The 13,240-nt window shown below is 38.0% G+C and overlaps 1 protein-coding gene across 21 annotated transcripts in view; it reads right to left on the bottom strand.

The window, feature by feature from the left end:
- The window catches only part of KLC4 (kinesin light chain 4), a 56,837-nt gene that overhangs the window by 25,505 nt on the left and 18,092 nt on the right, over positions 1-13,240 (bottom strand). For 18 of the 21 annotated variants that reach the window (XM_087931967.1, XM_087932000.1, XM_087931960.1 and 15 more), the window contains 10 exons: positions 7,454-7,549; positions 5,970-6,234; positions 4,863-5,093; positions 4,498-4,576; positions 4,069-4,294; positions 3,748-3,835; positions 2,995-3,096; positions 1,582-1,755; positions 1,362-1,461; positions 897-949 (listed from right to left, as the gene is read on the bottom strand). In XM_087931967.1, the coding sequence (XP_087788093.1) occupies positions 897-949; positions 1,362-1,461; positions 1,582-1,755; positions 2,995-3,096; positions 3,748-3,835; positions 4,069-4,294; positions 4,498-4,576; positions 4,863-5,093; positions 5,970-6,218 (1,302 nt within the window). In that variant the 5' untranslated portion in view covers positions 6,219-6,234; positions 7,454-7,549. The remainder of the gene's footprint in view (positions 1-896; positions 950-1,361; positions 1,462-1,581; positions 1,756-2,994; positions 3,097-3,747; positions 3,836-4,068; positions 4,295-4,497; positions 4,577-4,862; positions 5,094-5,969; positions 6,235-7,453; positions 7,550-13,240) is intronic. The other 3 variants (XM_026695882.2, XM_087932013.1, XM_087932057.1) reach the window with 1 other exon arrangement.

The following is a 13,240-nucleotide window of genomic DNA, read 5'->3' as shown; positions in this document are numbered from 1 at the left end:
GATCCTGAAGTTAACTTATATCTATTATTATTAATGGTTACATTCTCTATGAATTTGTACAACCTTCTCAAAAACTTCTATTTGTACTCTATCTGTACTCTTTTTATAACACACTTATATTTAATTATTAAACATACATTTTGCATGTTTGAAAAAATATAGCTTTGAGATCTTTTTTTGAAGAAAAACAAAAATAATAGGTCCTTCTATTCATCAGGCAGTACATTTCAAAGACCTGGAATAGGTACTAAAAAGATTTAGCCATCAAACACACAGTTCAACAATTGATGATTTCCTGAAGGATGGGGAATCCTATAGAAAAGAAGCATTCTTCCCACTAACCTAGGCCCAAGCAATAAAGGTCTAGAAACATCTGGCATTTCATGTTTCACTTGGAAATAAATAAACTGACAAGTCTGAAGCATGCAATGCTTCAGACACAAGGGTAATATGGAATCTTGGAGAGGTCTTTCACAGATCAATTTGACTGCTGAGCTAGTTTTTTCCCACAGGAAAGGCTACAGTTGGCATATCAATTAAAGCTGGCAAAAGGCATACATGTGACCCAGTTTAGAAGTTCTACAGTCCCACTAGAATTGGAACTCTTAACAGCAAGGTATACCTAAGCACAATAGAAAGGCAAGTGATTATTTTTTATCTATCTTGTACCTATTCAGCTTACCTGGATAACCCTGGGCTCTTATGTGTTTTGAGAGAAGGTTTCTATCTCTCTCTAAACTATGCATCATTTTACTATAAGATTGTGTCTCTCTTTTCAGTAAGTTTTTTTTTTCTAATCTAAAATTATTCCCAATTATTATTCAGGAATTCCTTCAGATACTTGATGGTTTAGGAGGGCACTGCAATGCCTATGAGAGCACTGCTCTCGTCCTCACCTTGCTCATTTTCTCCCTTTCTTCTGCATGCATCCATATAGGCTTGTGTTCATCTGTAGAGAAAAGATAAGAGGAGAAAAGGTCTCTGTATGCATTCTAATGGTATTTTCAGAAGAACCTCTGATATATTGGTTTTCAGGTCCCTTTCCCCTTGTTTATAAATAAATAAGCAAAGACTTAATAAGCAAGCTACGAGAGATTAGACAATGTAAACTTCACCGCTAATGAAAAGTCCTTACAGATTGTATATCATTTACTTATCAAAATGTGTCCAAAGAAAAAATAGGCTCTTGATCATAGTTCATTTATTTATGTCTCTCAAGAAATTCTCTTTTCCACACACATCTGTCCCAACAATTATGAAATGTTCAAGAAACCTTCACAATTAACATTCAAGAGTTTCAATCTCCTCCTAAGACCTGGCCTCTTTGCATATGTTGCTTCCTCCTTCTTTGACGTACATACCATCAACAGTGCCAAATTCCTTCACATGGGCACGGGTGAGAATTTCCTTGTACAGGGTCTCGGCATCCTTGTATTTGGCTTGTTTCAGGTAGCAGGAGGCCTGGCAGAATATAAGGGATATTGTTATAAAAGTATCAAAAGAACCATTCCATAGCCAGTCACCCCTCATCTTAGATAACTATTTGCCTCCATAATTCTTCACATCAACAAACAGACCCACCAGATTGTTCTTTGTTTTAGCAACATTTGGATCATCAGGCCCTAGGCGGGATTCGTAGATCTCCAGCGCTCGACGATAGTAATATTCTACTTCTTCATACTTGCCCTGATTCTGGCATAGTAAAGCCAAGTTATTTAACTGTTTGGCCACATCTGGGTGATCTTTGCCTAGAACCTGAAAATGAAGCAGGTAAGAATAATTTATTTAAAATTTATTTATTTATTTAATTTAAAATGACAATGTCTACAGCTTATAAAGAAAACTTGTATAAGATGTTTTACAGGTGGCACTTCCCCCCGACAAGGATAGCAAGAATGTTCAAGAACAAATCGGAAAAATGTTGGAAATGTCATCAGAAACCTGGTTCATACTACCATATGTGGTGGACTTGCTAGAAAATATTGGACCAAAATTCGCATGTGGTTGGAAAAAATGATAAAGAAGCATATAGACTTGAAACCGGAACTCTCCTTATTGGGAATCCTACCAGATGTTTATAGTAAAGATTTGAAATATTTGATTGTGAATGTATTAACTGCGGCTAGGATTGTATTTGCAAAAAATTGGAAAAATGACAAAATTCCATTGCAGGAGGAAGTTATCAAGAAAATATTGCAATGTGCTGAGATGAGTAGATTGACATTTGAAATTAGAGAGCAAGAAGAGAAACAATTTTATATAATTTGGGACCTTTTCTATCAATGGTTGGATGATGAAATACAAAAATAGAATATTTGGAATGTTAGACAATGAGGAATATTATTGATTTTACCTTTTTTTTTTCTGATATCTGATATTATATTTATAAAATGTTTTTTCTTTTTTTAGGATAGAATTGGTATGATTATATGATTTGTTACAGAATAAATTATTTTAATCATAGTTATCTCATAAGGCATGATCGAATAAAAGTATAGTCAAATCTTTTTTTATATAATGATATTAGATAAGTTTGGATTGATAATAAGAGTTATTATGTAAGGTAATTGTAAATTATGACTACGAAACGTATGCACAAAACTGATGAACCAACCGACACACTGTTTGTACATAAGTATGGATGAGAGCTGATGTTTTTATGTTTTGTCTACTTGTTTGTTTGTTAAAAAAACAATAACATTGTTTTTTTTAAAAAAAGAATAATTTATAAATTTTTTGGAATTCTGCAAAACCTTTCTTTCCCTGAGAAAACTGTCTCATAAATACCATTAGAAACTTGAATTTTGTACACATGGCTTCACATTATATGCATATTAGCCTCATTGTGGATACAGTTCATCCAAAATAGGTTTCTTTTCTGAAACAGGCTTCTATTGTAGGAATCGCCAGCAGTGAAAGTTTTTGTATAGCCTCAGTGATGAGAGGCCCCATAGCCTGAGGCTTCCTCCTTCAAAGCTTCTGAAAGAAAGATACCTTTTCCCGGATTTCCAGGGCCCGCTTGCATAATGGTTCTGCCTCTTTATATTTCCCTCTTTTGCCATACAGAACAGCTAGATTATTTAGGGTTGCAGCAACCTGCAAAGAGAGGTGGAAGCAATCACATGAGAACTAAGGAAGAATCAAAACCTACACTCACTCTAATATAGGGCATAAAAAGTGATACTCCTTACAGAGCCAATTCGTTATAACTGGCAGCATTAACAGCAACAGTAACTGGATATCTGAAACAGAGCCCTAATTGTGTTACCATTTCTCAGCAGGATACTATTTCAAGAAATCACATTGTTCTATTTAGTCACATATTTCTTTTGCCAACAATATGTACAGCAACATATGTACTGATATTTTAAATATAAAATAAAACAATTACTGTATATATACATTTGGGCCGAAATGTCACTACCATAATCACATGCTTGGATTTCCTTATAAGGCTATAAGGTTAGTAAGATTCCCTTCCTTGTGATTTATTTATTAGGATTTGTGTGTTCTCTCTCTCTCTCTCTCTCTCTCTCTCTCTGTGTGTGTGTGTGTGTGTGTGTGGAAGCAGCTTTCTTCAATCTGGTGCCCTCTAGATACAATGTTTCCATCATCCTCAATTACTATGATTAAAATGTGGATTAGCCTGGGAATCAGAAGAATTGATCAGGCAATGAAACAATTACTTTTCAGTTTGTATATATTTGGATCCTCCTTCCTGAAGTGAAAGAAATAATAGCCACTTACCGCGGGGTGATCTTTGCCAAGAGTTTTCTCTCTAATAGACAATGCGTCATTTAACAGGTGAGCTGCTTCTTTATATTTATTTTGATCCCTGCAACAAAATATGCAGATACTATTTAAAAGTAGAGGGACAATAATGTATATAAACATGTCACAAACATAGGGAAATTACATTGCACAGACATAATATCCCGTCTTAATAGAGGTTGCCACAATAGGAGGTTGACAACACCGACCTCCTTGTACTCTCTCTTTCATTTCTGTTCCTGAAATGCTGTTCCACCTCCGCAAGAAGCAGGTACCTTCTACCTCTCTATTCCTCACCTATATACTAAGGCCAAGATGTTGAGCATGGTGGCCACATCAGGGTGATCGTGTCCTGAAGTCTTCTCCAAGTCCTCCAGGGCCTGCTTGCAAAGAGGCACAGCCACTTCGTAGCGTCCCTGTGATGCATACTGGATCACCAGATTGTGTAGTGTACGCAAGCGTGCCGGGATCTCATAACCACCTTGCTGAGCAGCTGCTACAGCACTGCTGTGTTGATGAGGCACTGCAAATATATATCACATCAATAAATAAAGAAGCACAGCATGCAATGCTATATTATGGTTTATTCATACAAGTAAGAATTGTCACTCCTTTGCACACCCTTAATTTTTCAATCAGATGGAATATTTGGAAGAAGTCAAGTTCAGTAGCATACAATATTTGTGTCTGCTGTCCGCATAAGAAGAATGAAAGAATGAAACGTACATCCTTGTCCCTGATCTTCTTCCTCATTTGGAAACAAGTCATCCAAAGAATCCTTTGTGGAATCACCTTCCTTCTCCTCCTGAAATGTTAATACAGAAAAGCACCAACAGAAAGGGGTAAAGAGAGATCATTATACATTAGTAATGCAAGGTTTTTATGCCCGACACTGATGAAAACGATAAACTGTTCTTTTTCTCAGGTAGATAATTCAAGATAATAATTACAAGAGTAGGTGACCTGTGCCTGTCATAGCCAGTAGAGACAAACTTAACGTAGTAGATAGGAACTCTGAGAAAGCTATTACTAGCTTATTTTTATGTAGTAACTTCCAGTAAGCACAGATGCTCTACCCTATAGATTCTCACCGATGGGGATACATCTTCATCGTATTTCTTCAGCTGGTTCATGAATTCCAAATGCTTTTTTTCTTCTTCAAGCTGTGCCACAGTTTGTTCACTGCGCTGCAACTTCTGCTGAGTGTTTGCTAGTTCATCTCGTAGCCACTGGTTCTCCTGGCATAGCCTGCGCACCTGGGCCCGTAATTTCTGCTTTTCGGACTCCACAGCATTCAGATGGTTTGACAAAGCCATCATGACCTGGTCCGAGAGAAAAAAGGAGAAATGTCTGTCTTGAGAAATAGTTTTTTTTTTTAATCAAACTTCTCAATCTTAGCAAAAAAGAAAACATACACACCCACAAAACAGAATTCCAAATCTTGTAGGAAAATTAGTGAGCATATTTTTAATGGTCTTAAAATAAGCCAAGGGTAGAACTGAACAAAGAACTGGTTTTTAAGCACTACAAAATAATGAAATTTTGAATCATAAACCAGTGCTGTATAACATAAAGTATCTTAGATGCCTGTTCCTTTTTTGTTTGTTTGTTTGGAAAAAGAGAAGAACAATGTTGCCAGAAAGGAGGAAAAGGAACAACAAATATAATTGGATATTTCATCTCATTCACATCAACTTTGAAAACCCTGCATTGTACATAGGTGGCTAAAGGGGCGTAGTCTACATTTGCAAAGGCTAAACCCCTAATATACTGATGTCCTTAATTTGGATAGATACATATATTTGCTATTCTGAACAATTAATCCCATTTCTCCTAAATCAAAAGAGAAAAGAAGCCAATGCTTGGGCAAGTGGGCAAAAAGTGAAAACTCAAAGAAGTCCTCTCCACTCATAATCAAGTATCAATTACTATATATACAGGTTTCAATTCTCTATTCAATTTCAATTCTATACATACAATCATAAAACTAAAAACCAGCACTCGGAAAATACAGTATTTACCAATGTGTTCTGTGCCTGCTAGTTTGACTGTTCTGAACTTTATAGACAAATGGTATGCTTTTGTCTATGTTTTTACTTACTATGCATGCCTGTTCTAATCAGTGTATTTGAATCCTTATGTTTGATTGCCTCTGTTTGGTTGCTTTTTTTAAAATTCATGTACAAACTGTAGCTCACCTGAGCTTCTCCAAGTCCCAGCTCAATCATCTCCACTGACTTGCGCAGCAGGTTGGCTTTCTCATGTACTAGATTGGCTTCTTCATCCTTCTTCAGACACTTGATAGTCTCCAGTAGGCTGTGCAAGATCGAGTTATGCTCATTTTTAAGGGCCTCCAGCCCTTGCATCACCAGCTTAGTGTTGGAGATAATCTCTTCTTGGCTTAGCTTGTCCATTTTCTCCTCCCTGGGGTACACCATAGTGGACATAATCTTTCAGTATTACCTCCATTTAAGGAAGAAAAAACAAAGGGGTTAGTACAGACCACAGGTTACTTGCACAATAGATTCTGAAACATTAAACCAACAAAATGATATTATGAATAAAGATCTTACTCCCATTTTCATCAGAAAAGTAGAAACGAAGGAAATTCCCACCATACTTGAAGACTGCACATCCTTGTAAAAATGGGAATATGGTGAACAGTATGTTACTGAGAAGAGCAGATGGAGGTAAAGATGGCAGTTACGTCAAAATTGACATTCTCTTACCGCCCCCGTAACCCTAGGAATCTAGAAGGCTGATTTAACTGTCATTTAAAAACATAGGAAAAACTATAAGGAATTAAGACTTCCTTTCCAGTGATTAGAGATCCAGAATAAACAAACAGGAATAGGAATGAATATTTCCAGTAAAGTAACAGAACGTACAGTTCAGGTTTTTTTTTCTTTTTGTTTGCAATCTCCACATTAGAGAACTTTTCTGAGGTTAAGGAAATAGAAGTACAATTTAGGAAAGAAAAGGGAAGAAGAGGAGAAATAGCAGTGGTGGTGGTCCTGATCCTTATACCACAGCCCAAAACAAGCAAGAATATTACTGAAGAGCAAAAGGTTTGGAGGCAAATGCTTAGCATTAGGATTTGTGATAGTTAATTGTTCAAAGTGCTTCAGAATAAAATGATCCAGTTTCCAATCTAGACTCTGTCATTAACATGCATCTTTATGAACATCTTTGAAAAACATAATTGCTACGTCTTACTATAACAGGGTTTTCAAAATTATTATCCACGTGAGAGCATATTTAACTCTATTTATACATACCTGAAATTTAAAGCAAGCTGGTAGGAGAGTGACGCAAAGAAAACAAGCCGGAAACATACCATTCAACAAATAAAAGCTGGTAAACTTTCATAAACACACACAATGGAACATATTAATTTTATCTAGCTGTGCAAATAAAGTTTGCAAATGAAGATTCAGAGGAGAGGATTACACGCACTGCAGGGGAAAGTGTTGCTCAGTCTCACCAAGACTTCTATTCTTTGTTATTAAAATCCCAAACAAATTAGATTTCTTTTCTTCTGCCAAGCCATTGCCCGGTTCAGTGAAAAACACATAGAAATTATCCAGCTCATGCCCCAGGCTGACCGATTCATCCACACCCTAAAGACAAGACATTCCCAACATACAAAGCACCTAGCTGCATGTTTTAGCAAGGAACTTACCTCATAACAGTGGTTGGAGCAACCTGCTCCAGTTGCTGCACATACAAAGGGGACAACTTGGGCCACGTGATCTGTTGGCAGCAGGCCAAGCTATTACTGAAGGCAGCCAGACCAGTAAGGAGGAGAAAAGGAGAAGAAAGAGGAAGATATCAGCAGATCTGCCTTTGTTCTCCAGTAGTCCCACCTCTGTGTGTTCAGGATTCTTTGCCAGGCAACAGCCACCGCCCCCTCATGGGTGGGACCAACAGAAAATCTCCCTCAATAACAACAAACCCAAACCACATAAGGATAATTGGAAACCCCTTAGCACAGTTGCCTGCTGCTCAGAAGAAAGCCAGAGCTTTTTTTCTATAAGGAAAGGGATGGAGATGCTCTGGGTATTTTTTTTTCCCCCAGGAAGAAAAAAGATGCATGTGTATTTCTCTGTGTGTGTGTTCATAAAAATGAACCTGCATGACATTTTGAGGAAAGGAAAAAAAAAAACTCCTTTTCTTTGATGAAAGAAGAATGATTGGATTCATACAACCAACCAAAGTACCTTAAAAATGTAATTAAAAACTAAGCAATCATATTAAGCCTTCATATGATTGATTTGTTTAGAAAAAGCTTGTTATAGGAACACAGTAAGCATAGGTTGTTAGCCTGGTGGTTCCGAGTGCTGTATTATACAGCCAATAGATGTTACTGTAAGTTCCCTGGGAATCTTCCATGTACAACACAGAACGACATTCAAATTAACAGCTGAATTTGTTATTTTAGAACAATGACATCCAATCTTAATTGGGCTACTGTGGATACATTTGCATTTTGAGGGTATGGCACTTTCCTAAATTAGCTGTCATTGGACTGATGGGGGAGGGATTTGTGCATTCCAAAAGTGCATGCCACAATGTCCATGGGTAATCACAAAACAGACATCTGCCAGAAGGCAAAGTGCTGAGGTTTTATTTCTCAATATCCCATCTGGCTGCTCTTCCTGCAAAATGCTTTCAAACACTCCAGCTTACTTTATATATTTCTTTCAGAATCAAACACAGCACGTGGTGTTAGTTCACCCACTGCGTTTATTTTCCAAGAATACTTAAGGGACCCTATAGGCAGCCTATTCTTGGAATGAAGATTATGCTGGGTGTTGTTTTGTGACGACCTTTAGAAGCTGACTGCCTTTAAAATAAATTAGAAAGTCTAAACAACTTAGGAAAAACATGCAGAGCACGGCTTCTGGAAACTTCCCCGACCCCTTAAGACAAGCTCTATCTATTCTGGGTCACATTACAAGAAGAAAACAGTGTTTAAGAATGAAGCAATCAGAAGCTTTGAAAGTTACTGCAGAAATGCGCCTCCCATAGGGACACATTGGAATTTTTTTCTGATTTTTTTTTCCTCCTCAGACCCTGATTGGATCCAGTTCAATTTCAAATTCAAACTTTCTTTTGCTGGTTTCTTCTGCCATACTAGATTTGGTCCCATTCTATCCAGGTTTGACAGTTTCCTGCTGATGAGCAACCAGATGGGCAGCGGCTTGACGCTCTTGGCATAATTTATTTTCAGTGTTCCATTTGGATAGGAAACAGTTAAAAAAAGGCACAAACTTTTAGCCTGAGGCCAATGCAGGTATCCATGCATTATCCATAGATTTCCATTTCATATTTTAAAAAATAGGAAATCAGCCATTCTAGATTTTTCTCTTCCTCCTAGCATTTCTTGGGAGGCTCCTAAAAGCAAGCTGAAAGTATTATAGCAGAACCTAATATAAATGTCTGCAAAATGTCTACAACCTGCTCTTACATTTTGCTTTAAATATACAGGCATCAGTATGTCCACTCTACTTTCCCTCCTAACATTTAATTTACCATCAGTTTTCATGAGATCTGGAAATCTGGAAAAGTTTCCAGCTTTTAGTAACTTTTGACTCTGCCTTAGAAAAGGAATAAAAGTGGCCAGAACAAGAAACTTTGCAACAGAAGGTAAGATAAACAGAAAATAATAGGAAAAACTTGAATGCTGCAAAATGGAGATATGCAAAAGAAGAAGAATTATAAGATTATCTTCCTAAATTCACGTGAAGATTTGTCCAAATGTTTGTACAATGTAATAGATTTTTTGAAGCATTCTTTCATATAACTTTTTCTACTATGGATATTCCAACAAGTTTGACATCCCCTGTTCAGGCTGGGCTAAAACAAATAAAATAGGCACAAAATAATTCAGGAACGTCTGGTAAGTAATTTATCTAATTTATTCATGTATTTATTTTCTACAGCACTTAAATTCCAGACATTGTACATCAAGAGCAAGATTCAGGCCTAACCCAAGAATGGCATACAAAAATTCAGCCAAAGTTCAGTTTTTTATTTGTTGATACGAAATATATAGAATCTTGCCAGACTAAATCTTTACTATTCTCACCCTGATGGATATACCCTGAGGTATTCTAGGAAGTGGCTATCCTTTCTTCTTCTGTCTCATATCCAACTCCAAACTGTGTTGCGTCTTGTCACGTCCTTCTCCAAAGAATGTATTCCCTTCTTTCTGGAAAACCGCTACTTTGCTGAGATCTATCACACCACATCCTCCTCTATAGGCACTATCCCTCAGACCAGGAAGCATTTACAATAAAATCAAACTCTGCCTGCCTGGGCTATATAAATTGTTTTGAGCAGCAATCCCCAACCTTTCCAGTTTGGTAACTCGGCCTGGCACCAATGTATATGTGATGTGAGTGGCAGGCACACAGCTCCATGTGTGCAAGCAGTGGGTACGTATGTCCTCCACTCAATAGAACAGGGGTCGCCAACCTTTTGGACCTCAGGGACCACCAAACTCATAATTTTAGATCCCAGGGACCACTAACTGGTTTTGTGGGTGTGGCCTAATTTGTGGGTGTGGCTTGGTGGTCATGTGACTGGCTGGGCATGGCTTGTATGTAAATATTATAAATATTTATATAAATATTGGATTTTTTATCAAAAAAGAGCAACTTTTATCCAAAATCAGGCAAAGCAGGCAGGCAGATTGAGTTGCTCACAGAATCACAGAATCATTCAGTGATCTATCTATCTGCCATCGGCGAGCTCAGTCTCTCAAATTTGCTTGCTGTGAGTCTGCACTGAATTTGCTTGCAAGCAAACCTTCAGTCCGAAGGGAGGTTCGGCTGTACTTAAAAGCAGAGCCGAAGATCTAAAGACTAGCTAGAAAGCAAGAAATCCAAATCTAAATCTCCCGGCACAGCAGAACAGATAATGGTCAGAAAAAGGAAAAATAGAAATTTAGCAGGCAAGTTTACCCGGTAAGGAGTGAGTGGGCAGGGAGGGTTCCCACGGGCCATGTGGGCGGTGCAGCCTTGTGTTTCTGTGCAGCCTGGATTAATTGCTTTGGGGGGGGGGGTCTGGGGGTGAGATTTCTCTGCAGCCCACCAAAATTTGGCCACGGCCCACCAGTTGGCGACCACTGCAATAGAGGGTGCTTGTTCTCACTTGTGAAGTACCATTCACGTGAGCGGCTGTCGCTTTTGCACTCATGCGTGAAGTTCCAAAAGTGCCCTCCACTTGCGTGAGCAAAGCTTCACGCGCGTGCACTTACCCATCTCTTGTGCAGCCCGGTTTTGAATAGGCCATGGCCCAGTTGTGGGCTGTCGCCAGGGGGCTGGGGGCCTGGGTTACAGAACCCTCTATGGGTGGGAGGCCTAATCTATTTTGAAAACAGCTAGATTTGACATCAGATTGCTTTTCTCTAACCACTTGAGAACCGTTGTACAACATAAGATCATATACGTGCCTTATGTATAGCTCTTATGAGACTTGGAGTCAATGACTGCCTGAACAAGTCCCTACAGTTTTCTTGATAAGGTTTGGCAACAAGTGATTTTGCCCCTACCTTCTTCCTAAGGCTGAGAGAAAATCCTATTGAATCCAAAATTCTATTGAAGTTATGATCCAGGAGCGATTGTAGGCAAAATGTGAGTTGCATTCACTATCAAACCTATGAGATTCCCCCCTACGTATAACTGCTTAAAGTGTAAGAAATATTCACAGCAAGCTGAACTGAAAATGTTTTCCACCACTGTTTATAAAGTGTTCTATTATATATTAGACTAGAGATAGCAAATTGGCATATTTTGTGTTATGCATGGTACAAACTTCTTGGTTAGAATTTGATCTCCAAACAAAAAAATATAAAAGGCAAATAAAGCCTTGTCTTGGCTTTACAAACTATTTTACTTCATTACATGGTTTTAAAAGTTAGGTTAGTGAGCCAGTTTGGTTTAGTGGTTAAGGCATCAGGCTAGAAACCGAGAGACTGAATTCTACTCCTACCTTAGACAAAAAGCCAGCTGGGTGACCCCAGGCCAGTCATTTTCTCTCAGCCCTAGGAAGGGGACAATGGAAAACTATTTCTAAAAAAATCTTGCCAAGAAAACTGCAGGGACATGTCCAAGAATTGGACATGACTGAATGGGCAAAAAAGTCTTATAATTTTATTATTTTAACTAATTGTAATGTATTTTTAAAGTCTCATAAGGCTTACTGATAATTTGAATGATCTGGATACATATGGCATTCAACTTTGCTTTAATAATCAATGAATCATATTAAAATAGGCTTATCATATCACCATTGCACAATCCAGTCAAACAAATCCTTTCACATAATAAACTAGTCTATACATGTTTCAATAAAGGTTATTTGAATTCCAATTTAGTTCTGCATCCTTAGGCTATCGATTCCTATGATTAAAACATAGGTATGGAAAGGGGAAAAGACATGTTTACATTTTGTAAAGCTGGTCTATAAAATATATGTCCTTCGTCCTTATTTCTATACATATGTTGGCTAGGGAAGAATCATCAAGATAAAATAGAGAAGTAGTAATGTATACTACTTAATTAGTGTGCAAAGTTCTTGAGATTCCCTCATCATCATACACAGGGGAATTGTCATCTCAAGGTATAGGAAAGCTCCTGTCTTAAGTTTACTTTCAAGCTCAGCCAACTGTTGTCCAGAAACTGCATCACTTTGTGACAGATCCTGGTAGTGGCTCTGAACATTGTTGCTATCCCCCTGGCAGACCAGATCGTCAACCTGAGAGTCCCCTTGGATTCAAACACTTGCTGGATAAGAAAGTGGAAACCATGACCTGGAGGCCCTTGCCTGCTGGTGAGCCAGTTGTGATTCTATTTGAGCCTTAGAAACTATAATTCACACCCTGATTGCCACGTGTTTTCATTTCCAGGGTCTTAGAGCAGACTTCCCCAACCTTTCTGGCAAAATAGACTGCTAAGAAACAGTGGATGCTCTCCTATATGCCCAGATAAATACTGGTACTAATCTCTATGATAGCAAGGAAAACTAAGAAGCAGAAATCAGCATCCTTTTAGGCTGCCCATCCTGTATCTACTATTAAGTTCATCCTTGCCTCTTCACAGCTATCTTCCTTTCTTCCAGCAGAGGCCATTTATAGTTCTTCAAAGACCACTTCAGTATGTTATTCAATACTCCATTCATCAAGAATCTCATTACTGAGCAAGTACTTTGAGCAGAAACAACAACTTTTTAGGGATCTATTTGAGATTGCAATCAGCCTTTGTTTATAGCAAAGTTCTCCACATGATGACTTTCACCCATTGTTTGGATACTTCGACAGCATAATTGTTTATCTCTTGATGTATAGAGTCTATCTTCTTATGAAGCAAGGTCATATCTTCCCTTCTTTTTCTTGTTAAACTCATGAACTAAAAAATAAATCCATGAAGCCGAAGCCTCAAATCTGAAGACATGACAAGACCAA

This window comes from Pseudonaja textilis, chromosome 1 (assembly GCF_049901715.1).
Source record: "Pseudonaja textilis isolate UNSWEBS1 chromosome 1, rPseTex1.2, whole genome shotgun sequence".
Lineage (NCBI taxonomy): Eukaryota > Metazoa > Chordata > Lepidosauria > Squamata > Elapidae > Pseudonaja > Pseudonaja textilis.
Note: the sequence above shows the minus strand (reverse complement) of the source record. Positions and strands in the feature narration are given on the sequence as shown.